The sequence below is a fragment of the Platalea leucorodia genome (assembly GCF_965183815.1).
Source record: "Platalea leucorodia genome assembly, chromosome: 7".
Taxonomy (NCBI): domain Eukaryota; kingdom Metazoa; phylum Chordata; class Aves; order Pelecaniformes; family Threskiornithidae; genus Platalea; species Platalea leucorodia.
Genome location: NC_138829.1, coordinates 61,533,471 through 61,560,576, shown reverse-complemented (window position 1 = coordinate 61,560,576; position 27,106 = coordinate 61,533,471). Strand labels below are relative to the sequence as shown.

The 27,106-nt window shown below is 36.8% G+C and overlaps 1 protein-coding gene across 8 annotated transcripts in view; it reads left to right on the top strand.

The window, feature by feature from the left end:
- The window catches only part of IRAG1 (inositol 1,4,5-triphosphate receptor associated 1), a 118,392-nt gene that overhangs the window by 55,255 nt on the left and 36,031 nt on the right, over window positions 1-27,106 (top strand). For 6 of the 8 annotated variants that reach the window (XM_082316836.1, XM_082316838.1, XM_082316840.1 and 3 more), the window contains 4 exons: window positions 11,577-11,674; window positions 15,473-15,526; window positions 16,254-16,439; window positions 24,546-24,646. In XM_082316836.1, coding sequence (XP_082172962.1) covers window positions 16,374-16,439; window positions 24,546-24,646 — 167 coding nt within the window. In that variant the 5' untranslated portion in view covers window positions 11,577-11,674; window positions 15,473-15,526; window positions 16,254-16,373. Of the gene's footprint in view, window positions 1-11,576; window positions 11,675-15,472; window positions 15,527-16,253; window positions 16,440-24,545; window positions 24,647-27,106 lie in introns of those variants that run through there. The other 2 variants (XM_082316841.1, XM_082316842.1) reach the window with 2 other exon arrangements.

Sequence of the window (27,106 nt, the reverse complement as noted above, 5' to 3'; positions counted from 1 at the left end):
TTTAATTATATACTGTGTGAAGGAGCTTCTTTTGTACTTAAACTATTGCCTAATAACTGCTTTTGGCATCCTCATCCTTGTGTACTGTGAGGAATTGTGAGTAAATAATTAATAGGCCACCCTCTCCAGTCTGTTAATGATTTTTTTTTTTTAGAATTTCTAAGCTGTTTCTATCCAGCAGTGTCCCTTTTTCAAGTTGAAGTGTTCTAGTCTTTTTTGCATGGAAACCATTTGCAATTTCTGACTATTCTTTCTTCTGTGTACCCTTTGTATTTATGTTGCTTTTTTTTTGACATGTGACTAGAACTGTTTTGAAGATTTGGGCATAACATGCTCATAATCTATGTTGTTCTCAATTCTTTCCTACTAATTCTTGACATTTTTGCCTTTTTGGCTGATGCTGAATGCTATTTTCAGAGAACTATCCAAAATGACTCAGATCTTTTTCCTGACTGGTAAAACATAATGATGGGCTCTGATTTAGCTAAGTATATTTTATGGTTATTTTTCCTCATGTGCATTGATTTGCATTTTTTAGCAGTGTATTTCACCTGCCATTTTATCATTCAGGTGCTCGTATCCCATAAATTTCCTTGGCTGGCTTTAGATCTGATTATCCCACCTCATCTTTTAATCAGCTGTACACATCCTCTTTTCCAGATTCTTCATGACTATGTTGAACCGTACAGCCCCTGTGGGAGTGCAATCTTTGCAGTAGAAAGGCAGATCTGTAACTCCTACCTTTTGTTTCCTTCCTTAAATTACAAGAGGTCTTCCCATCTTGTCCTGTTAGAGCAGAGTTTCCTTAAGATATTTGGTAGAGAACTTTATCAAAACCTCTCTTTGTAAATACATATTGCTTGTATTAAAATGCTTGTTGACTTCTATAAAGAAATTTAATGGAATAGCAAAGTTTGGTATGCTGTACAGCCCTGTGTTAATCATTCTCATATCTCTATCTATTTAGTAATAAAATACTACATTAATTTCTTATGTAGGACAGTTGTTATCTTAAAGTTAGGAACTAGGATGAAAGCCTTAAATGATAATAAAATTATAAAACAATCAGCTCTCAAATGAGAGATTTGTTTTGTTTTGGCATAATAGCAAAGCACGTAAAGGTCAACATCAAAATATTGAAGGAGGTGTTTGGAAAGAATCAGTATCATTCATTGCTTATACTGTTTGCCTTTATCTCAGTCTTTTTAAGGTTTTTTATTTGCCCTCCACTACCTCAGGTAGTTAATGTGCAGCTTTTTGTGTCTGCATTTGCCAGAATGTAGTTCAGAGGCATTCTAAAACCCCAAAACTTTGATTAATAGTAAAACTTTTGAAGCATTGGTATTTCAGCATTTCTTCTGTTTTAGATTGGTCTTGTCTGTGTAGTTCTACAGTATTGTTAAAATTACAATGACTTGCTATATCTTCTTTTAAGACACATTTTCTAAATATTTCACTTTGGTTTGTATTTTTTATTGCATAATCTATTAGAATAATTGAATTTTTTCATTCCATAACTTTCTACAACTGTTTTAAATTTAAAATAAAGTAGCCACATTCCATTACTTTAATATAAATTTGTTTAGATTATTCAATATAAGGAAAGAATTAAAAATGGTAAGACAATAAATCTCAATGTACACAGACTATATATTGTATACAAATTGTTTATAAGCAGGCAAATACAGAATACTATTTTGTCTGATTTTATATATAAAGTTATAAAATGAGCATAATTAGATACACATCATAATTTCTTAAGACAGTAATGACAATAGCAATATTGAATTCTTACATAGCTGATAAAGTGCTATGAAACAGGGCTAAGAAAGATGAGTTCTGGTAGATTTAGCTCAGTATCAAGATGTGAATGCTGCTTCTCCCCCACGTTGTCACCATGCTCCTCTGCCAGAAGTTATCAAACTTTTAGCAGCTACAATGGAACAGGACAACCTTGGTCATTAGCAGCTTGAGCTAAACTACTGGTTGCAAACTGAGATGACTGAAAGGCAACTATGCACCTTATTCACTTGCTCCTATTGTAGAGAAGGTGCACTCTGGAAGAGACACAGAGAACAACTAGAGTGGGATCTTATATTCCTATTGCAAATCTTGACCCATGATATGTCCTGTTTCTCTTTCAAATTCTCTTCCATGCATAACTCTGCTCCTTTTACCCCTTCCTCACCTCCCCCATTTTCATTTTAGGTTTTGAGGCCAAAATTTTAAAACCTAGTATATAAAATATAACCCCCAAGTTCTATAATTCTCTTTCCCTGCAGAAGTAATTCTCTGGTTTAAGCTCACGTCTTTGCTAGGGGCTCCCTGTGCACAACACTGGTAAAACCATAATAAATGTGTGGGGTTTTTTTAGATGTTGATGAGATGAGATTGTGCATAAAGCTGGTACATTGGTTTTGGATCAACTCCTGGATATAATCAGTGATGGAATGGTGTTGGCTAAGTAATTTTATCAGGGAAAGATTTTGACAAATTGCACATGAGGAACATTTTGCTGCGTTTGGCTTGTGCTATTCCAGAAGAGCAAAGCTGTTGTTTGCCTCAAAGCTTTGTTCTGAACTGTCTAATTACCTAGAAAAATGTGGCTTTTTGGTACAGTACATGCCAGTCAATCCATAAAAATTCCTTTCTTGTTCTGATAGCTTTCATCTTTATTATTAACTTCCCTAGTTCTGGGGTTTGGAGAACAATTGTTGAAAACCACAAAAATAAGGTTAGCAAACCATCTGTTCTTAAAGACTTAGAGTTTTGTATTTGGTAGCTTTCTAAAGAAAATGAAAAGTTATTGGGTTTTTTTACTATGCTTTCTAGCAGATGCAAGCCAATGAGGATAGTTTCCAAATTAGAGTGCAAATCGTAAAGCTCCTGAATCTAGAACTTTAGCCAGTAACCAAAATGGGCCTCATTTCTTCCATATAAATACTTGTAAATCCTGCTGAGAAGGATTTAAAAGTAAGTGGAATTATATACTTGATTCACTTAAATCTGGTTTTAGGAGCTTAGCTTTGATGTTGCACATTTGAAAATGCTGACTTTAGTGTAGTCCATGTTCAGTACACATCTGTGTTTCCTCAAAGTGAGGAAACCAGCAGTAGATGGTTAAATTCTTCCTTGGGTCCTCAGTGTTAATATTTTGAAGGTCAAGCAGTGTAGAATGATTGAGCTGCTGTTGGAGTGGGTAGTCTAAGAGGGCTCTTTACTTTTAAGGACACCTGCAAAATAAAATGTTGAATTGTCACTTTTTCGCATTATCGTGTTTTCCCAATCCTGGGATTCTGTAGGTAAAGACTTTGTATGATAGATATCGTGGAAAGGCAGTTCTGGATTTTTTTTTTTTTTTTTTTTTTTTTACTAGCAATAATCTCTCGTCCCTCATTTTGGATTCCAATGAAGCCGAAGGGGAGAGCTTTGAGAACACAGGAAATGGGAACTTGCTTTTCTTTTCTTTTCTCACAAACTGTTTGCTTTCATTTTCTGACCATCCTTTCTGCAAGTCAGCAAATCTCTTCTTTCTGAAGTGATAAGCAGTATGCTTCTCCCTTTTCCCCACATTAAAATAAAGAGCTGAGGTTTATTTTTCCTGAAGCTACCTCATCTGCATGTTAAATAAGGATAAAACAAGGGCAAATTATTTCTCCTGTAATTTTGGCTGTGGGTGCTAGACTGCAGCCACTGGGAAGTCTCCTTCTGGTAGACTTTCTGTTTCTTGATCGAGCCACATATAGTTCAGGCCAAGTAGCTGAGTGTGCCGTCTAAGAGCAGGAGAGAATCATGACACTTAACTCCTCGAGTCAGAGACACAGCCAGAGACTACTTGAGGGACTTGCAAGTGCTACCTCAGATTAAGTCACCCTCCTAGGATACTGATATTTTCAAACTAGGGACAGTAGGCAGAACCTTACTTTTAAGTAATCAGTTGAAGTACCTGTGTAGGTAGGTAGGTAGTTAGTTGTAATGCTAATATGATGCACTGCTCTATTAAAAGTTTCAGTCAGAACTCAGCTGCCCTCAATCTTTTTATTTCAAGGACTTGTTTGCATTGGGAGTTTGGAACATGCTCTGATTCAGACTGGAAATCTGAACAAAGTATGGAAAGCCATAATGTGGGCTGCTTGCAAAAGGGTTCATCTCGCAAAGCTCACCAAATGTTATTTATGACTGAGGTTTAAATCAGTGCTGTGGCTGCATTATGAAATACCCTTCTAAAGAATGCAAATGAATATTTTATCGTATAAGATACAAGAACAGCTGTGTCATGAGCATGCCTAATAGAACAGTTTCTGCATTAACACACTATTTCCATGTGATGTGTGGAGTTTAGAGTATTCATTTTACTTCAGTCTTAATTACTACATCATCCTGTCTGACAGAATACCTATGCAGTCCTCAAATTATTAAATCAAATACTCTTTGTTGGTTTCACCTTGAAATTCGTAACTGTCTCAATTAGCACAATTAGCTGAAGAGGAAACGCAACTCTGAGGGATTTGTTGCTGTTTCAGGTAATATATGTACCTCATCAGAGAGTCATCCAATCCATTGCTAACTTGGCCAGTAAAATGCACATTGAATTTCTTCGCTAAATTCAGCAGTAACAGGGTGGTCTTTCTGTCACTAGATATTGTGGGTCTTTGTTTTTAAATGCCAGTACAAAAAAAGAGCTTCCTCCAAACTACTGAAAGTCTGCCTTTATGTAGTACGTAAGTTGAACTGTCCAGTAAATCGTCTGCCTCTTCCCATCACACCTTTTAAAAATTTAATTTAAATGAAAATCAAATCAGGGAATGATTACTGTAAGAACTTCTTAGTGTGAAAATAATACTATGTGACTACATCCAAAAGGTACTCTTCAGCATATTTTTAATATGGTCCCAGAAGCGTACTTTCAGTAGCAAGGAATAACATAGCCCACGGAAAACAGCAGATGATTCAGCAATACAGGCAAATGACCTTCTGCAAAGTATGTTTGCAAAATCTTGTGTTGCTTTAATAGATCTTTTGAGCAAGAACAGGGCTTTTGGCCCTGATTCTGCATTGACATCACACCTGAATGAGCCACTGAGAACCTTCCCCCCCCGGATAATACTGAAATGAATGATCATCCTTTGTATGATTAATCATTTTTTAAATTATTATAAGCTGTTTCTGAAGCTAGATATTGATAAGAGAAGTTAGTGTAGCTGCTGGCTTTCAAGTTGTTTCTATTTCCAGCAAAAGCCTAAAAGATGGCATTACAAAATGTTATTGCTTATTCACAGTTCTATAGTCATATGTTAGTGGGAGGCAAGAGGTATATATGTTGGTTTTTGCTTCTTCATGGACAGCTAGGCCTGCAGAATCAATATGTAATCTAGGGATAAAATTGGACAGTTTCTAGCAAAAGCAGCAATTCTTGTGATCTAATATACAGCATCCCTGTATCCAAGTTAGGACATTACAGTCTACGAGTGAACTACCAGGTCAGTGGAAAAAGCAGCTGAATAATTAGATTCAAATAATGTAGTTAGTTCATACTACTGGCATTACGTGTCACCTGGCATTACAAGTGAAGTTCCTTGAGGGTCTATCCATTTATTAGATGTGGAGGATGAGTAGGAATACATTTTCATTAGATGTGCTTTACCACATCTGGTTTTGGGCCCCCAGGATGTTGATAAACTCAAGCAAATCCAGGGAGAGACACTATGGTAGTGAGGAGGCACACATCCTGTGGGGGGATGCTGAGAGAACGAACTGGTGTTGCTCAGCCTGGAGAAGAAACTAGTTGCAGTCTTGCAACACTTAAGAAGATGTTACTAAAAAGATGGCCTCAGGCATTTTACGGAGGTGCGTGGCAGGAGAATGAGAAACAATGATCATACAGTACAACAAGGGACGTTCTGACCGGATGTAAGGGCGGGGCAGGGGGTGGAATTAGTGCAAGGGGTAATTAAACACTGGATCAGATCTACCAGAAATTCTACAATTTCTGTCCTTGGAAGTTTTCAAGTTCAAACTGGACAAAGTCCAAAGCAACTTAGTCTAGTTGCTTCAGTGCTGACCCTGCTTCAAGGAGGGAGGTTGGTCCAAATGACCTTCCGACCTGAAGAATTCCTTAATTCTGGGAATTGATCCTCCAGTCCTGGCCATCATACAATAACATATAAGTTAACTGTAGTCAAATAAGCAGTCAGCAAAGTCCACACAATGGCTGATTATTTGAATAAGTTGATACTATAGTTATTGCTTTCCTGGTGTACAACAATATTTTAAAAAAACTCAGTGGAATTGGATTCATAATTCTTTTCTCATAAACAAGGAAGTGAGACGCATTCGTGCTCTTTTGGGTGTGTTGATTTTTGCAATGCAAACAAAAACCTGTACATGTGTCACTAAAGTAAGCAACTGTGAATCTGATTTTGTCCAGGAAACATAAAATGAGAATAAAATACTTATTTTGCTGCTTTTCCATTTTTCTATGCAAGATGGAGAGCTGAGTATAATCTCCCTGCTTGAAAGACCACAATTGCATTTTAGGATCCCAAAGAAAGCTGTTTATTGTTGGTTTATTCAGCAAAGTGTGCCCTCTGGGATTACTCTTTGTAACTGGGAAAGAAAGAATTTTGTTTAATTTCTTCATTTGGAAAATTTTTTGCTTGACTAGCAACAAGACTCCTAGGTCACTAAGCAATAGTGTTCTGCCCTAATTGCCTTCAACTTATTTATGTTTCTAAGTTAGACCTTTGGTAGTAATTTTTTCCAAATGATATGAAGTTGATATCCAGCTGTCCTGGAAAACAGAATAGTTTATCGAATGTGTATATGTAAAAATTGCATTTGAAAATATTACTTCATGTAACAACCTTAAGGTTTTTCTCAAACAAGAATGAGTCAGCACCAAAGGACACGATTTTTTTTTCCCCTGATCTTATCTGTTTCCCCTCCCCACAAGCAAATTTGTTCTCTTTTTACATTGACTAAGAATATAGTCGAGTGGCAATTTGAGAAAATATCGTCTCAAGTTCCCAACTCTGCCTACATCATAGACAAAAATAAATGTGTAACTAGAATGTGATGTATAATACATGCAGTCCAGACAGTGGAAACATATCTAGGTTTCTCCAAATCTGTGAAAAGGAGTAGATGAAAAAGAAACCCAAATGACTCTATGTTACTGAGTACATGATGCTCATTTAGGCAAAAGCATGTTTGGTGGTAATATTATTTCCTGGTATTATTATTACTACTATCGTTAGCAATTTCTGTTGGGCAATTATCAGTGCACAGGTCCTGCATCAGAGGGGTCTTTCATGACCACAGAACAAAGATTGATGCTGCCTGCTAAACAAATTTGCATGTTTCTTTCAAATAGTAAGTTGTTTAGGAGGAGGAAGAGAGCAACATTTTTTACTTGCATATCATTTTCAACTTTTTTGGATTTTCTCCTATTTTAAGGTCATTGCCTTTATGTTGTAAGACAATAGGTTTTTCTCCAGATGCTTCCTAGCTCTAGAGTTCTTTAGAACTACCCCCCTGAATGACACTTAATGTACTGTTCTCCCACTCTTACCTTCACACTTTCTGATATGCTCTTCCTTATGCTTAGAAATCCTTATTCTCCATGCCAAATATTCACCCAATTCGCGTTCACATTCTTCCTTTAAACTGCATTTCCTTAAAGTCTATTAAAAATAATCTGCAAGTTAAGAAACATATCAAGTCTGCCTTGAGATCTGACAGTCTTCTGATCATCAGATTTGCTACTGCAGGCTGAATTCTTTAACTTGTGCATAATACTGAATAAATCAGGGCCTAATTTTTCCTTAACATCACATGTACTATCTTTTTCACCAAATATATATTTATTTTAAAGTACCTCTAAGTTTAGCCCAGCTGGTTTCCTAGAGGCCATCTGGCTGAGCTCTGCTGCTTGTTGTCTTGTTCTTGTCATTCTAGCTGAAAGCCCACTGATAGATAGAAAAAAAATGAGGTCAGTAAGAGGAAGGATGAGGTAAAATTTTTGTTTGCAAGTTAACAGAACTTATCGAAACAGCTGTCTATGAGTTGTAGAGTGGTGGGATTTTTTCACATGGTGGGTTTTTTTATGTTTGTGGGTTTTTGGGAGGGAGTTCATTGGGTTTTGTTTTGTTTTTTTTTACACAAAACAAGGGAAACCATTTTTGAAATTACAAAAGCAAGTTTGTTTAGGAGTGATTAGTTGAAATTTAAAATACAGGAGGCATATCTAAAAACTTCTAGATAGTAAGATCTGTCAGGCAGTTATAACTATTTTGTGACCTAGTCTGGCATCTGGCATGCTTGTGCACTTTGTTCTTCATGTGTAGCAAAGGTTTGTTATGTGGTTTGGGAAGACAATTTCCTGTGAGGTAAAGGATCTACCAGAATTAAAATTTGAAATCTCTAGCTGGTTCATTGTTGGAGAACTTTCTCTAAATAAGGATTTGAGCATAAACCTTTAGTAAGCTCAGTGAAATATATAAGTAGCTTTCACTATTATGTTTTGAAAGATTGAACATATGACTTCATATTCATTTCAATTTCTTCTACTTTCTGAAGAAGCTTCCTTGCTTTTGGCTAAGAAATATGCACAAGTACTTGGAGAGCGATAAAAGAACAAAACAGACTGTGTAGATAGCAAAAAAAAAAAAAAAAAAAAAAAAAAAAAAAAAAGGAAAGAGATACATACATTGTTTTCTCTTTTGCCACAGAGTCCTTGGCCATATTAGTTCTCTACTCTGGAGAGAATGTCTTAAGAGTGACACTGGAAACAGCTGCCAGTTAAATTAATGTAACTGTAGTAACTGTAGTTCATGCTGGATGCAAGCCATTGAATGAGAGAAAAGCTTTAAGGTCTGGAACCCCTGAGGAAGTGCCATCTCCCGTTGGTTCTCCTGCCACAGCTGTCCCGTTGTCTCTAGCCCGGGATGTGGGGAGTGCCAGGTTCTTGCAATGGCATGACTGGGGAGAAGCCTCTGCTCTAAGGACCTTGCAGATCTCTCCTTTCCCATAACTCCCTTTGGCTGTCCTTTCCGTACAAGAGCTGAGTCCAGTATGCTAGGCACATACTTAACCAGATAAAATTACATTACTGGAGTTTTGTCTTAAGCCGATTGGCTGAAAGAAAACCCCAGAATGAATAAAAACTACAAATTAATCACAACATATTTTTTGTGAACTTGCATACAATTCTTAAAACCATTTGATTTCACAGGGAGGTAATGCTATTTATAACCTCGTTTCCTTAAATCCTTTTTAGTGTTAAATAAAAACAAAACCTGAAAACAGACTTTGCATCCAAAACAGAGCAATTCAGAAGAATTTGATTCATGCAATATTAATTCCTAATTGCCCCTTAAAGAAAGTGGAATTAGGAAACTTTCAGGCTGCCTAAAATACACTTACCTTAAAAGAAAAACCTATCTTTTTTTTTTTTTTTTTTAATCTAGGTCTAGTAGTTTAAAAAGTTAGTGAAATACTGCTCCTCAATATTTCTAAAATATGTACATTCTTCAGTTGTCTGCTGATTGTCTGCAGCCTGAAATTCAGCCTAGAATTCTTGCAAAAAAAATAAAGAAAAGATTGCTTTGCTGCAAGAGAAGTAAACCTAAACACTGACTGCTAACAAAACAAAAATTGTAACTATTGCTAAAACAAACGAAGCTGGCTGATAGTATTTTACAGCAAAAACTGCTATTTTCAGGTACAGTTGCAATCTTTTAATGTCTTAAATTTCCATTTACCTACGTTAAAATAATTGTCTGTGAGTGAAGTCAGGTCCAATTGATTTTTCTCTTAATGTATCAGCGAAAAACCTAAAGCTGGGACCAGAATGGATTGTATTGGAGTTAAGTATGGAACTCCCAGAAAACATTATCCATTAAACTCTGTGGGAGTTAGTTATCAGATTTCTTTAAACTCTGATATAAAATTTTAGATCCATAACCAAACCAAATGCCTTGTTGTACGAGTTGTTCTTGTTGGTAATGGACCAGTGTCACCTCTCACCCACAAACTTTTTGTTTTTCCGTCTAAGCAGAGTGTCGTAACTAGCCATTACTGAGATGTTCTGAGTGCTCCCAGTCAGATCAGGCTGGACGTGCACCAAGAGAACATTTTACTTTCTGCCTGACCTAACTTTTCCTTTCTCTCATTCAAGCAGATTATTGAAAACCATCAAGTTTTATGTGTTCCTGAGCTATAAGGAAAACAGGAAGCAGAAAAGGAGATTCTTTCCTGTTGTGCTGCTCTGTAAAGCAAGTCCTACGTGGGTAGCTTGTAGTCCTGAGGAAGACTGTACCCGCTGAGTTTGAGAGACAGAAGTTTTTTAGAAGCTGGGGGACATTTGCTGTATTCTTCTTACACTTTTGTTAGTTTCTTCCTTTAAAATATTTTTGTGACAGAATTATTCACGTTTATCCCTTGTCTCTGAAGTTGCAACCTGGAAGTGTTCTGATTGTCAAGAAGTATTATTTAAGTCACTCAGGAATTAATCTCAATACTTCTCAGAATGAAAACAGGTGCTTTGAATTCACATAGTAGTTGAATACACTTTGCACGCCCCAGTGGTATTGTCCTGTATCTTATAAACAGAAACACCACTTTGTCTTTCAGATCTTACCTTGTACAGTTGTATGGATATTAATGTGGGTAGAACTCAGAGCATTACTGTTATCACAGGGATGCCCCACAGTCCTGGGGCTATGACTGTGTTTTGGTAAACTGACTGAAGCAGTATCTTAATATCTTGCAAGCTTAAGTATTTAATGTGAGAAACCACTCTCTTGTCATAGAAATTAGATGCAGTAGGAAACAGCCAATTTTTTTTGTGTTGCAGACAATAAAGAAAGTGTCTTCCAATTTCCATGTAGCATCTCTTGTCACATAGGGTAAGAATGTAAATGAGTCAGCTTTCATTGTGGTTTTGGGTTTTTTCTTTTCCAGTGAATGTTTCTATAAACAAAAATTTTGAAGTCCTAGTACAAAATATTAAAGGTTTTCTATTAAGATATTCTGGATCTGGTTTTATTGGTTTTGTTTGTTTTGTTGTGTTGTTGGGGTTTTAAAAATTTTTTTAGATAGCTAATGTATGCCAACAAACTTTTCTTGTGTATCTTAAACCATGTGTATCTATAACCATGCTTTGTGTTTGAAAACTTATTCTGTGGTACAAACATAAAAACACCCTGTTTTGCTCACACTTGGTTTGAATAAAATAAGTTTAGTGTTTTTTAGTACTTCGAAGCTGCAAAAATTAATTCAAAATGCTACATGAATTCCATATGCTTTTACAGCTATACAAAAGGAGTGCAAAAAGATACCTTTCTAATATGGTAATGTTTTACAACCACTTTGCAGGACAACAAAGTAAAGAGTTACAAAAAGCAGCTCAGAATTGTGCAGTTCAGCTGTGTTCATGAGTATGCAACTTCCATTGTTGACAAATGAGAGTTGCTTGACTTGACCGCAGGCAGCGTGAGGTCAAGAAATATTAATAAAATGCTTTCTTGACTGTTTATTTCTGCTTTTTTTTACATATCGTTGTTGTGACATCACAGAGCATTTGAGGTTAACTGCCAAACTATCAGTGGAGATGGAGTAAAGCACCTTTATCTACGCCTTTGCTAACACGGGACTCAGCCGTGACTCAGAGAGGGTAAGTTAACTAATCATACTTAGCTTTCTCTACTATGGTAAAATGAGTTGCAGAGAGAACACACTGAAAGCCAAGGGCCTCTAAATACTTTTCCCTTTTATGGAATAGAGCTCCCAGATCACCATTTCCTGGAGATTGAACTGTAAGCCTACACAGTGGTAAAAGAAAGTTCTCTGCATTCACTGATCTATATCTGACTACAAATTTGAGCTCAGGGAATCATTTTTTTCCTAACTATTTTAAGCAGTGAGTTTACAATAACAGACCAAAACATTAAAAATCACTCTATCCTCTATTCTTTCTTTCTTTTTCTTACTTATTTTCTTTACATTGTTCATCTTAGTGTGGGAATAAGCAGAATCTTGTGAATAGGATAGGTAATTTGTTTTTTATTTAAGCTCATTTTGTAGGTGCAAAAGGCTTGTGCAGACTAAGATTGTAGATCTTTGCCTACATCCACTCTTCTTGTGACATGTGAGTTAATCTCTAAAAGTATTTAATTTTAAAAGGTAATTTTGAAGGTCTTGCAATTTCTAAAAGACTGGAATTTTGGGGTGGTTCGTTTAATCTGATAAAACACTACAATAATCTCATGACATCCTTTGATAGGATAGAGGTAGGCCAGACAGAGTTTGATCAATGCCTAACAAAAGAAATAACAGAATCTTGAAATTTTCTTAGTGACCAGGATGCTAACATGTGCTTATGCATCTTGGCTGTTTCTACAGTGCAGATGTGGTTTTTTTTTTGGTGTTTTTTTTTCTTTTTTTTATCTATCCTTTCAGTATCTTCAGGGACAATAATTACAGTTGTTTCAGTTGGTATCTCACTGCATTGAATATATTGTTAACATATCATTTCCTCCTTTGACTGAAACATGTTTATGCTTGTGGAGGGGAGATAAAGCTGGCAAAGCAGCATGATTCCAAAGGCTGTTCAGCTGGCAGATGAACCAGGCTTAGAACCAGGATAGTCATGCTCTCTGTACTTTGGCTCCGGATTCAGTAAGGCTGTAAGCTGTTTTTGTAGATAGAGGTGCGAATTTCTGTAGGTTCCAAGGCTGTACTCCTCCCTAATGCTCTACTGAAGAAGAAGAAATATACCTTCCAGAGAAATAAATTTTCCAAGGACATTTCTTTTCTTCCTACATTTGTGAGATGCAGAGAAGCTCCTCTAATTCTTGTTAGAGTGTTCTCCTTTTTCTATATGTTTTGACTCTTACTGACATTTACTGGGGCTATTTTCGTTGCCCAATCAAACAGGCATAAAGTCACTTCAGCAGTGATGGAAGAAGAACATTTATTCACTAGTATCTTAAGGTTCCATCATTTCTAAACCTTTGCCTTTCCTGCTAGTATCAGAAGGCAGTAATTCATACAGAAAATGGCAGAACTTCTTGCACAGCATGGAGCAAGAAGGTGGCTCCATTGGTTACATCCATTTGCATATACAAGAAGTGATGTTTGTGCTGGTTAAGCATCATAAAGTCTTTAAAGGATCTGGACTACTGATTTTATGAACACTGTACAGGTTAAAAATAAGCTTTTAGATTGAAAAAATAATGATTCAGTAGTTCTAAATCATATAGCTTATGAATTGAACTATGTCCTTATATATTTTGTTGAAATACCAGTAAGTAGTAGCCCCTACTTTAGCACCTTAGAGGATTGCAGAAGTGCAGTAAACGTATGCAAAGACTGCATTTGTTTTAAGAAGCCTCAGAATATGAATCAGTATATGTAAGCTTTCACTGCTCCGATACAGTCCTCAGCACTGGGGTTTTCTGGAGAGATATTAGGAAAAAATGGAAAGTCAGAAAAAATTTTCCTACTGATCAGCACCACAAAGACTTGGAGCTTTTTCCTATTTGCAAGATAGCTCTGTAAGGAAGTCAGAGTAAGGTTCTAACTGTGTCAGAGATGGACTGAACTCAGTCCACTCCAAATCTGGGGGTTGTTAAGGTAGCGTAAATTCATCTTTCTACCCTCCGCTCTCCCTTGGCTGTACTTTCTGTGCTGCATCTCTAAGACAACACAACTCAGGATTTGTGCCTTTCTATTCTTAGACAAGCCTGCTGATTTTTTTTTTTTTTGCTTTGAAAGTTTTTTTGCTTTTTAAATCTGAAAAATGAAGTGAAACGTGATGTGCTTAATAGCTCTTTCTTGTTTCAATATGACTTGCATTACTTTTAAGTTTAGTACGTACTAGGAACTCAGCTAAGACAGGGAATAAACCACTTTGATGCAATAGCTTATACAGCTCCACGTAGGACTGCAAATACACTTTGGCCATGACTTGAAATGTTCCTGACTTTTCAGGCCCAGCATTCTGTTGAGTTGAGCCTATCAGAACCATTGTAAATTCATAAGGCAAACACTAAGAGGGATTAGATAAACAGCCTAATTTATATCTTCTCTTTTTTTGTTTTTGTTTGAATTTGAGTTCTTGCAAACTCAGGAATTGCGTAGGATGACAGGATTTTGTTACAGAGATGAAAAGCAAGTCCATGTCACTTTTTTTAGTTACCTCGCTTCTATCTCGTCTTCATGTGTTGTTAATAGTTGGTGACTGTTATTTGATACAAAAATACTTCACTGTTGAAACACAGAGATGTTTAATACTACTGCTATCTGCCTAATCTCTGTGGGTTTATTAAAATATATGTAATCATAAATGTCTGTTTTCCATCATATTAGGGACTTTAAAGATATTTTGCCTTAATAAATATTTTTAAATCTTCTTTTTATTCATAGAAAGCTTCCTCTACTCTTATTTGAAGTCAGAGGTGGGTAAAATCATGATACAAACATGAGCTTCCATGTATCGTACTAGAGCTAGAAATTCACAGGTAACAGGTTCAAAATGTCTACAAAAGACTGAAACATGCTGTTCTTGCAGCATATACTGCTTTGAAAAATATTATGCTCACTGTTCAAAAAAAGTCTTTATCTTGGTCTTCATAATGATGTCATATGTGCTGCGCCTTTTCCATTGTCTTTATCAAAGAACTTCAATGAAATAATTATTTTTTCTGAACACACTAATACTTGTGTAGAGATCATTTTTACAATCTATTAGTTCTGCGTTAAGTTTCATGTGAGGTGGCTTTGTATTCCTTTTCTAGTAAAAGAGAAAATTAAGTTTCCAGTATAATGTGAAATAAATCTAATACAAGCATGGGTCTTAGCTGCTTCTGTAGTCCAAACTTTTCACACATTTTGTAGGTTTCATAACACAGAATTTGTTCTGTGAAAACTGAGGTGAGGAACTTGTCACTACTGAGGCTGCTTCAGTATTTCCTATGAATAGTTTTGTCTCTCTGTTTTTGGGTTTTGTTTTTTTTAAATCAACACAAGTATTTTGACAATTTTAATTGTCAGCCTCAATAAACCAACATGTTCCTGAATACATTTCTTTGCTCTTCCCTGAAATGGAAGGGAAAACTGTAGAAGGTTAATCTTACAACGCTGCCAAGTGCCTTGAACTTCAAATCATCTCCCCATCCCAACCTCTTTGTTCCATCTATCTTGATTTCCAGAAGAGTAAAAGAATTGAGATGAGATTAGTAATTCAGGTTTGGGAGAAGGTATGTTTTGGAGGCTGAACCTATGCTTGTTGGGTATATTTATCTCCTTGGCACACTATTGAAGTTGTTGTATTACTGTTTGAGTGTATAGCTCCATTCTATACACAGCTGTGAATTAACTGTAAAGGGAATATAGTTAGCTCTTACGAGTCCAGACAGAAACTGTGTACCAGATTGTCTCTGATAACTGCATTGTCTGTCGTCATCTGTAGGCACCACCAAGGAGTCGAATGTTTTATTTGTGAGGACTGTTCCTTAACTATCCGGTAGGTGTCATAGTAAGTCTTGTAATACATACACTGTAGCTATAAGGATTAGTACTTAACATTTCTCACCTTCAGACTACTGTACAGGCTTTAATGCTAATAATATCCTTGTGAAGGCAGTAGCTTCCGTTGATACTAATAACAAGAATATTCTTAGCTAATAGGCAGTGATATTTTTTTTTTCCACTTGGGCATTACTGCTGTTTTGCTTCAGAAGTATCTTGCATAGTGTTGTCTTGTGTAAATGTACACCAAGTGTTTGCACAATTCACCTAGGCCTTGCTCTTGCTCAAAGGAAGAGTGCCACCATCTGGGTTTCCAGTTTTACTCCTTTCTTTGAGATCTGAGATCACGCTCTGTAGCATTAGGACTTCGTTAGTTACTAAAAAACATATTACAGATATCCAGGATGCTGTTTCCTTCTTAGAGGATTTTTCGATAGGGTAGTTTGGTCACAGCCAAAACAGTCATAGTAACAAAAAAAAAAAAAAAAAAAAAAAAATCTGTAAAATGGAGGGAAGAGATGGAAATAGGAACAAGAATGGAAGGTTGTCCATTTTGAATGCATTTACTAAGTTATACTTGACCTTGAAAACTTTAGTTAATAAAACACAAGATAGCATTTTTAATTTTAAACCTTAATACTGTTTGTTATTGTAAAGTCATCTCAGTGTTAGAGCATAGAGTTTTAAATGGATTTGATTTGTATTTTTGGCATCTAACACAGCCTGCGGATCACAAGGCCTCTCAGCGCTTACGCCTTCAGGCTAACTTGAAACAGATATTCTCAGCAGTGCATGGTCCTGTTAGTCCACATTGCAGTTCCACGTGCTTCACACTGTCCACCATGCCAACCTTACCTGAAGACAAGGGACAATCAAAAGAGGCACAATACAACAGTTCTCCAACCAAAGTAAGCACTCTTACAGAGGTGTTTTCTGACACTTCTTGGAAACCTGAGGCTGAAACCTGTTTGTGTATATTTAGTTTATAAAACTAAATCTAATCATCGCTATGTATTAGTGTGTTTTGATTAATTGATGAAGCTATGAATGATCTTTCAGTTGATATTCTTAGAATTCTTCAAATATTTCATAGACTAAGGAATGAGAACTGAAGTTGCTCAAGCACTTGTTTATCAATTTGATGTGGAGGCTTATATGTCTGTCTGTTCTGAACCATTTATATCAAAGCTGTCCAAAAATGTCCTTTGTGATGTTATTACAGAAAACTTTAACCTTTGAGAAAAGAACTTAGGCTTGTACTTCCCCATAGTCTTGAAACATCTAGTGTTGCTTTTACAGATATAGAAGATGCTATGCAATTCATGTGTGTGTGAAGGATGGAAATCTGCTTTTTGGTTTGTAGTCTTTCTCTGTGCTTTATTTGCCACAGCAATAGCTGAACGTATACTGGAACTATACAGAGAGCAGGTGGGTGCTCCCCAGACATATTCATCATTTTGCTACTCAAATTTGTGGCATCTACATGTTTTTATGTGTTTTATTTGCAGATAAATTTAAAAAATCAATAAGAGATTATAATTCTCCCTTTTGGATAATTTATATCACTGATAAAAAGTAATTTTATGTTCTAATAAAGTGTGGGGTTTTTTTGAATTGTTAGCTCAGCTGAAGTGAAGAACCTTACTGTGATTACAAAATCACAGGTTATCCAGATCATCCTGTTTTATGCAAACTGGTGTAAAGAAAGAGAGGATTTCTAGTCTGGCACATCCTCAGTTAAAAATGTATTACTGTCACTGGATTTGAGGACACTGTATTCTATACTTTAGGTGAAAACATCCGCTACTTTAACATTGTTGGAAAATATTGTCAGCACTGAGCCCTATGCTGATTTGTCATGCATTCCATCTAAATTGCATATTGTGCTGAGTGTTAGTTTCCTGGCTTAAGGTAAACACCCCAGATGGATGCAAGTTCATCAGACTATTAGCTGAGAACATCTACTAGGTCAAGAAGATTTTTTTTTTTTTTTTTTTTTTTTTTTTTTTTATCTCACCCATGTGAAGAGTATTTTAGTACAGAAGACTTGCTGGGTAAAACATACCCAAAGAAAAAAAAAAATGAAAAGCTAGCACACATCACTGAATCTAATCCTAAATGTGTTTGTCAAATGGGAGAAATGGAGAATTCCAGCCACCTAATCTAAAAAAAAAAAATTTAAAAATAATCTTTTAATACATTACACAGGCCATTTAGAAGTAGGTCTTAAATGAACTACGATAATGTGATAGTTCATGAATCAGTTAACCATGCAAAAGGCTTCGTTTTAGATAAATTGTTATTTTTAGGCACAAAGTAGCAGTGGAAGGATTTTAACCAACACACTGCTCATGAGTCTACTTAAGGATTGCAACTAGCCAATGTTGTGAGAATTTGATGTGTTCATACCTGTTATGACTCTTGGGTCTTGCTGCAGTCCAAGTTCTACAGCATGGCTATGTAATAAGTAAAATAGCTTATCTTGTGAGATAAGGACTTGCAAGCAAGGAGAGGGCATCAGAAGGAACTAACAACTGGTGGACTTGTTTTCTGCCATTGAACAAAACTTTCCAAGTCTGGAATCTCATCTTATCTAAAGCGCTGTCTAGTGTCTAAGAGTTGCCTCATTCTGTTTCAGGAGAGGCTTCCCCACCTTTTCCCTGCATGCACAAATGCACACACATTCACAAAACAGTTCTGAGAAAAAGAAAATGAACCTTACATCACATGTAGTTTCTTGCTTACTTCAACTATCTTTTACATGATGGGAAGACCTGGCTTGTATTTCTCAAAGTCATTTTGAGAAAACAAATACGGTTTTCCAGTTCAGTATTTCTTGCAGCAGCCTATGTTCACCATTCTGACTAACTCTAAAGAACATTCATCAAACTATTTATTAGCTCTGTGTTCCTGAGGGAAGTAGATGTGAAATTCCTGTTAACACAGGTGTGAGGGCAGATAGGCTAATTCAAAGAACTTTAGCCCCTTGTTTGAAATGTTGTCAGAATTAAGAGTATGTAGTTGAACTCTTAGTTTGTGTGCTGTCTTGTTACAGTAAGAATTGAATGTTTTATAAGTATTTTATACAGAATAATTTCTCCCACTATAACTCATAGAACTTCATAGCCAGATGTAATTTTTAATAATTTCCATATTTTAATTTAGATTTATTGCACATAGAATAATATAATATTATGATATGCTTTCAGTAATACCCTTAAAAACTGATTTCAGGATTTTATTATTAAAAATGTAATTTCTATACGTGTAATGCATACCTGCAGCAGACAAAATTAGATCCTTATCAGTTATGTTAAGATTTATAGTGGCCTATAAATCTCCCTACACTTTCAGGGTTGGTTGTGAGTGGCTATCTTTCCCTCTTTTTAAATCAAAAATCCCTATTTCTATTTCCAGCTTTCTCCTCTCTTTGTATCCCAAACGCTATTTTACTGGCTCTTCTGACTGCTGAGGAAAAGTCTGTCTCAGATGTTCGTAATGCTTCTCATACACTGATTATTCCATCATTCAAGCTTCTGCATTTCTTTTTTGTTATTCCTATTTAAATTTGTATTGTACTTTTATCAAATCACTGCATGTTATCTGTTTTGTTCTGAAGGAAGTGTCCCATGTTTACTTTGTTCTCCTGTCCGTTTCAGCTAGATGTAGTGACAATTGAATTTCATTACCTTACTTGCTAAACTCTAAGCTCAGCACTTCACTTAAACATCTAAAATTAAGCTCATTTAAAACCCCATCTCGCTCAAAAGACTGCTCTCTGAGGTGCGTAACTTTTCTGAGGCCTTTCATGTCAGTGTCTGTTTCAGGCCAAATTTGTTCTGAAATTCAGTCCAGACCTTTAATTAATTTCTAAGAATACGTCCAGGTGGCAGAGGACTTTTTTCTTTCCAATGCTTTAAAGAATTCAGCTGGTATACAGTAAAGCTTTATCATCTGACTGTCCTGGCAGGGTAGCTCTTTTAGCAGAGATTTTTTTTTTTCCCCTCCATTACTGTTCAAATCCATCCAAATTTGGCTGGATTATAAAACTTCTAAAAATGCATTTTCTGTATGCTTAGTGAGGGCTTGGTAGAGCTTAACAGCCAGAATGTCTGCAGATCCTATCCACCCTGAGTACCCCTGAGCCTCTTGGATCTTCTGTTATGGACCAAACTTCATGTGCCATCCTCTCAGCCCTGCACAAGCCTTCCTGCCAGACTAGATGGCACATGATCATCCTCGTAGAGCATATGGATCAGTTTCCACCTGAGCCATAGAAGTGGAGTCAGTTTTACCCTACATTTTTATGGGAGGAAGGCTTAGGACAAAAAGGAAGCAAAGACTTGGTAGCAGGCAGTCACTGGTAACAGGAGATGAGGCAGCTGTTGGGAACAGCCGAAGAGCAGACTTGTCTGGAAGCTAACACAGAGAGAGCAGTTACAGGCAGGCAATGGGAGGGTGATGGAAAACTTCTGTATCATCTTTGTGCAGATGTACAACTGTGAGACAGCTTAAGCTTCCTGTTAAAGCTTCCCTTCCAAGAGCTGCATATAGCAGCCTGAGTACTCTTCAGAGTATAAAGATTTCTTTTGATTCAAGCCAGCTGGCCCTGCAAAGAGCTTCATGCTCTAGCTCTTCCTTCCCATCTCCTATACAAACGTACAGCAGGTTTGGACAGTAGGAGGCACGAGTTTTCACCTGTATAGAAGCTGAACTGCTATAGCTGCTGACCAAGATTAATGTATTCTACCTGAGCTGAACTAGGCTTGGCTACAGCCTTTTTTCTTCTTTTTCCCTCCTCCTTTTTCCCTCCTTCTTTTCTTTTTTTCTTTTTAATGAGCTGTTTTTAGAGTCCTAAAATTGACTTGAGTGACTTTAAGGCTGATGTTACGTCATTCAAAAGCTTTTGCTCTTTCCCTCCTTCTTTTCTTTTTTTCTTTTTAATGAGCTGTTTTTAGAGTCCTAAAATTGACTTGAGTGACTTTAAGGCTGATGTTACGTCATTCAAAAGCTTTTGCTCTTTGGCAGTCATAAGATTAGTAAAAACAATGTGCGTGTGTACTCAGCTGTTTTGCCCTACACGCAGGGCAGTCACCTGAATTTTTGTCATTGACTGTTAGACAAAATACATTGTTACTTAGTAACATTTTCAAGAACACTACTAAAAATTGCTTTCACACTATTATCATACAATGCCAGTTGTGCACTTGAATCACATAATATATCATGCTTTTACATTCTAACATTTCCAATATTACAAGGTTATTTTTCTTAAACTTAAATCTTCATATCATTTTCTTGGCATGTTTCCCATCCTGCTCTCCTGTGGCTGACGATGTGAACTTGCTGAGGAACATCATATGAGAATTATGAGTATAGAAGTGTGGAGCTGCATGGAATGTATTTATTTTAGTAAAAAAAAATACAATTTACAACAGAATCAAGAATCCTAAATCAGGTGTCCAAACCAAAGCATATTTTATTGCCTTTGAGAGGAAGAAGGGTTATGCTATATACTTCAATATTATAGCATTTTCAAAATGCTTCTAGAGTTCTTTGAACTGATCAGAAAATACATTATTTCAACAAGAATAAAATGCAGCACTGGGAGAGATGTTGAAAGGAGTTCTGTTGTATCTGATAGATATTAGCAGTCATGTAACTGTTAGCTTTCTGGATGTATGTAATTCCATTTCAATTTATACTCTTGGCTACTTGTTTATTCTAAGAAACCTTATAACTATGCTAATCTCTCCACATGACAGTAGATGACTGAAAGAATTATTCATTGATGGCCTTTGTTTCAAATAATTGAAATGATTTAATTTTCTCTGTTCTAAAATGTTGACTTGTTAAACTGTGAGCTATTACATGCTTCATTCTGTAAATGCCTAAATTTCCCATCTACAAGAAGGGTTGGAAGGAGGATCCAGGGAACTTCAGGCCTGTCAGCCTGACCTTGGTGACAGGGAAGGTCATGGAGCAGATCATCTTGAGTGCCATTACGCGGCACGTGCGGGACAACTGGGGGATCAGGCTCAGCCAGCATGGGTTTATGAAAGGGAGGTCCTGCTTCACTAACCTGGTCTCCTTCTATGACAAGGTGACCCACTTGGTGGATGAGGGGAAGGCTGTGGATGTTGTCTACTTGGAATTTAGTAAGGCCTTTGACACTGTCTCCCACAGCATTCTCCTGGAGAAGCTGGCTGCTCACGGCTTGGATAAGTGCACTCTGTGCTGGGTTAAAAACTCGCTGGACAGCTGAGCCCAGAGAGTGGTGGTGAATGGAGTCAAATCCGGTTGGTGGCCGGTCACGAGTGGTGTTCCCCAGGGCTCAGTGTTGGGGCCGGTCCTGTTCAATATCTTCATCGATGATCTGAATGAGGGCATTGAGTGCACCCTCAGTAAGTTTGCAGATGACACCAAGTTGGGTGGAAGTGTCGATCTGCTGGAGGGTAGGAAGGCCCTACAGCGGGACCTGGACAGGCTGGATCATTGGGCTGAGGCCAACTGTATGAGGTTCAACAAGGCTCAGTGCTGGGTCCTGCACTTGGGTCACAACAACCCCAGGCAATGCTACAGGCTGGGGGAGGAGTGGCTGGAGAGCTGCCTGGCGGAAAAGGACCTGGGGGTGTTGGTCGACAGCCGCCTGAACATGAGCCAGCAGTGTGCTCAGGTGGCCAAGAGGGCCAATGGCACCCTGGCTTGTATCAGGAATAGTGTGGCCAGCAGGACCAGGGAGGTGATAGTGCCCCTGTACTTGGCACTGGTGAGGCCGCACCTCGAGTGCTGTGTTCAGCTTTGGGCCCCTCACTACAAGAAGGACGTCGAGGTACTGGAGCGTGTCCAGAGGAGGGCAACAAAGCTGGTGAAGGGTGTGGAGCACAAGTCTTCTGAGGAGCGGCTGAGGGAGCTGGGGTTGTTTAGCCCGGAGAAGAGGAGGCTGAGGGGAGACCTTATTGCTCTCTACAACTACCTGAAAGGAGGCTGTAGCAAGGTGGGGGTCGGTCTCTTCTCCCAAGTAACAAGCGATGGGACGAGAGGAAACGGCCTCAAGCTGCGCCAGGGGAAGTTTAGGTTGGATATTAGGAAAAACTTCTTCACTGAAAGGGTGGTCAGGGATTGGAACAGGGTGCCCAGGGAAGTGGTTGAGTCTCCATCCCTGGAGGTATTTAAAAGACGGGTAGATGTGGTGCTTAGGGACATGGTTTAGTGGTGGACTTGGCAGTGATAGGTTAGCGGTTGGACTTGATGATCTTAAGGGTCTTTTCCAACCTTAACAATTCTATGATTCTATGAAATTAGTGCTTTTATAACAGCTTTTTATTACCTGCCTATTTAATGAATATTACTAACATAAATGTTATTCTGAATTCATTAGACTTGTGTCAACCTCTAGTAGGTAAACATTCTTAAAAGGAGTAAGCAAAATTGACAGCAAATGCTATTTCAGTAAAAGCAAAATGGTGTTTATAACAGTTGAATCTAATTGGCTTTGTGCCATGGATAGCAAACATGCTCCTTTAGAAGATTCAGAAGCATCACGTCCTGGAGAGGTGGTCGATGCCCCAAGCCTGTCAGTGTTGAAGAGGCATTTGGACAGTGCCCTTAATAATGTGCTTTAATTTTCAGTCAGCCCAGAAGTGGTCAGGCAGTTGGACTAAATGATCATTGTAGGTCCCTTCCACCTGAAGATATTCTATTCTATTATCTAATCCAATGCCAACTGAAGTAAAAATTTCTTATGAAACTTTGGGATGTAGTTTCAAGAAAAATTTAGACTCCAAATAACTAAATAAAATGAAATATTTGTACATACCAGTACCTAGAAGAAGCAATTAGGATTTGAGAATTTACAAATTATTCTTTAAATTTTACAAGTTGATTGATAGCAGTCCCCTGCCACTTTTGCGAAGCTTTCCCTCCAGCTATAAATACTCACGCTGCTGTGATATGTTCTACGTATCTCATGATTGTACTCTAAAATAAGAATCGCAACTTCTAACAGGTGCCTACACTTTCCCCCCTCTGCATGATTTTATGTGAAGCACTTTTTTCCACTTCTTGACTGACTGTAAACACCAGATTGGTTATGTAGCCTTTCAGCAGTACAGGGTTGGTTTTTTTTTTTTCCTCTCTCCCCCCCCCCCGAATCTGAATGTAGTACATGGGGTAGAAGTAATCATTTTCTGACTACATATGAGCAATCCACAGTTCTTTATTCCAACTTGATGCAGCTCCATTTGGGTTGTCTCATAGGAAACAGATTCCTTCTCTTCAGCTGATTGGCATCATTGTGGTAGAAGATGTGGGATTAAGTTCTCAGGACAAATTCCCATATTTTTTAAGAAGGCAAGCATACATTGATATTCAGTGCCAGTTTCTTTTGTCACTTAAAAATTATATTGTATTTTATTAAATATTGCAGTTATATTTTTTTAAAAAATATTTTTCCAATTAATGGGAGGGAAAACCAAGTAGAACACGAACAAGATAACCTTATAATTATTTTCTTGTTTTTTGGATAGCGTGTGTACACTTAATACTGGATTTATTCAAGCTTTCATTGCACCCTAGTACCGTTTGGAGGTTTTGTGTGCCTGATTTAGCCCTGTTATACATAGCTGCTTTTCACTTTTGCATACAGCTTGTAAGTTCACTAAGTGTTGTACATGTACTTCAGTAGAGGTATGGTTTGCTGTGCAAAAAATCAGTTTGTCTACCATTTTAAAGCTTTCTCATTAGTTCCATGCTTATTGAATTTAGCTTGCATGCATTAAAAATTTGTAAAGAAAACAGATATTCCAGGTCTCCATCATCTCTTTTTAGCAATTTAAGTATAGGCCTCTAACTGACATTTGTTTTATCAAATAAGAGCTAATTCTCACTTAGTTCAGTCATTTTCTCTTTTAGCTAAATTGAGCAATACACATTATTTTCCACATACAGCATCAATGTTCAGTGTTTTGAACTTCTGTTTAACTACATTTTTATATTTGTCACAAACCATTCAGGATACTACTGTTGAAGGGACAACATGCAGTACACCTTCTATTGTTCTTCCAGAGAATGCTGTTATGCCAGATGTAGAAATTGACAAAAATCTGGTTAACAGGTACTATATAATACATTACCAATCTTTGCATAAATTGTACAGTAATTCCAGGAGCTGTGTTTCTAAAATATTGCTTTGAAATGTATATAGTATCAAAATATTATTGCTGTATCTCTATTTGTAATTTGATCATACTGTCTTTGCATTTTGATGATGATTTTTTTGGATGCAGGGAAGGGGCGGAGGGACACAGGAATATAACTGGTACTAGAAGAGTAGAGTTTCATATAATACTAAGCCTGCCAGCTTGACTCAGTATACTTTAAATTTGCGTGAACTTTCTTATCTTTCAGAATAGCATAATTTGAAACTAAAACAAAAATGTAAATTAAAGTTTTGCATAATTTGGACTAAAAGCTGTAACTTTTGAAGTCCATCCTTTTGCTATCAAATAAAATATGGCCTGGTGAGGGAAACATTTCTTGGTGAAATCCTTTTGTAGACATATAGTGGGGTGTGTGTGCGCACTACAATCCTACACCTACTACAAGGATGACTGACAGTTGGGTTCCTCGTGTTCTGTGCATGGCAATGTGCAATACTATCCTTCTGTCCAGATTTTAACCTTTCCTTAGACCCAGTCAATGAGCAACTGAGACCAAAAAAAGTTCAATTGAGCATTTTTGTGTTTCCTGACGTATTCCCTCCACCACAGAAATTTTTCAATTCAGTAGCTAAATCCTTAATTCTGGTCTACTAATTATATATGTACACCAGTAGTGCTGTCTTTAATCATATAAATATTTCCACTGAACCAATAAGAACTTTGTAGACTGATGCAGAGTTAGGAAATTAATCCTTGTAAGACTTAAAAACATCACTGTTTTTTAAATACTAGAGATGTAATTTCCTCAAGGTATGCTCAGCCATCAGTGTTGACTCTCGTAAATGGGAGTATCTTATGTACAAACCCTGTATTGTCTGTTCCCTTCTTGAATTAAAGAACTAGCTATATTACCATCTTATTACAATATTCTTAGTATGATGCAGAAAAACAGACATTGTAGCTATAATATTTGCAATCTGTTGTAATTGTTTTGTCTATTGAAAGGAAAATGCAGCAGCAAACTATGTTGTTCTTAAAAACAATCTGTTTGCTTGCTCCTTAAATAACTAAAGTGTGTTTTAATGAAGAAGGAAGGCTTTTGGCAAAAGGTGGACTTGCAATGTATGACAGTTTGTATAATAAGGCTTATTTGTGAGCGCAGAAAATTTCCAAGGAAGTCTTATGATCATAAAAATACTTTGGAATTTTTACTAATAGCTTTTGCAAATATTTTATATATTTTTTTATACTTAGCATTTTATAATTTTATGAACTGCTGAAAATGCTGCTTCTTTTGACAGGTTTAGCATATTACATATATCTTTCAGAATAAATGTACCTTCCAGTCTTGTGCATATTATCTTGGTATTGACTTAAAAGACATACTGTTAAATATAACTTCAGGTGGTGCTGGTGAGGCTACTGTTACTGTATATTGTTTCTTTTCTTACAAAGATTGTTAGTAGTCTGGCATTGCTGGCTAACTTTGTTTCATAAGATAATACTTTGAGATGTTAGAATATCATGATATTATTAGCCAGCATCTTTAAAATTTTCTCTAAAGCCAATTAAGATATGTTCAGTTCTTTTGAAGTCCTGAGATGAAAGCATTGGAAAGTGAGTTAATGGACTTTTTTTTCTATCTAAAAACCAGGTGCAACAAGTGTAGGCTTCTTTTCCAGCTCTTTTCTTTCCTTTTTGTCCCTTGTATCTGTTCAGTTCTCCTTACTGTTTTGGTGAAGTTGCAAAAGAAACTTCTGTAGCACCTGGAAACTGGGATAGGACCGCATTTCTGATCTTGTGAAATAAAATACTTATCAGTTGAAAATTCAAGTAGATAACGTTTCTAAACTAGACAGTTGGGACAACTTAAATGTCTAGCTTGAATACTATAGTACGGTGAGTTTTGAAGCAGATGTTTTGGCCTGTTCAGGTAGACAGGGCAAGAATACCACCTTGAGGTTAAGCATATGTGAAAGTAAACTGTTGAATGGAAATAATAGTCCCGCTCAAAGTTGAAAACTTAAATTCAGTTTTCAGTTAAATTAAGGCTATTGTCAGTCTTCTGATAAAGCATACTTCTTGACCTGGGATTTTTAATTTATTGACTTGCCATTAGATGTAAAATATGGGAAAAAACTATTGAGGAAGTATTGATCATAAATCTATACTATAATTTGCTTGTATTTTTAAAGGGTACTTCTCCAAACTTCAAGATTATTTAAGAGTCAGAATTACAATGCAGCCCTTTAAAAGCAGCATTATATGCTGGATCAGCATTTAGTTTTCTGCAGTCATTTGAGGCTTTCACCTCGTTTTCAATCTAGAAAGTTCCCATATTGCTATATGGGAGTGTCAGTGTGGCAGCCTAAGAAATTATTTCAGTAATAAAACTTAAATTAAGAAGCACTAAC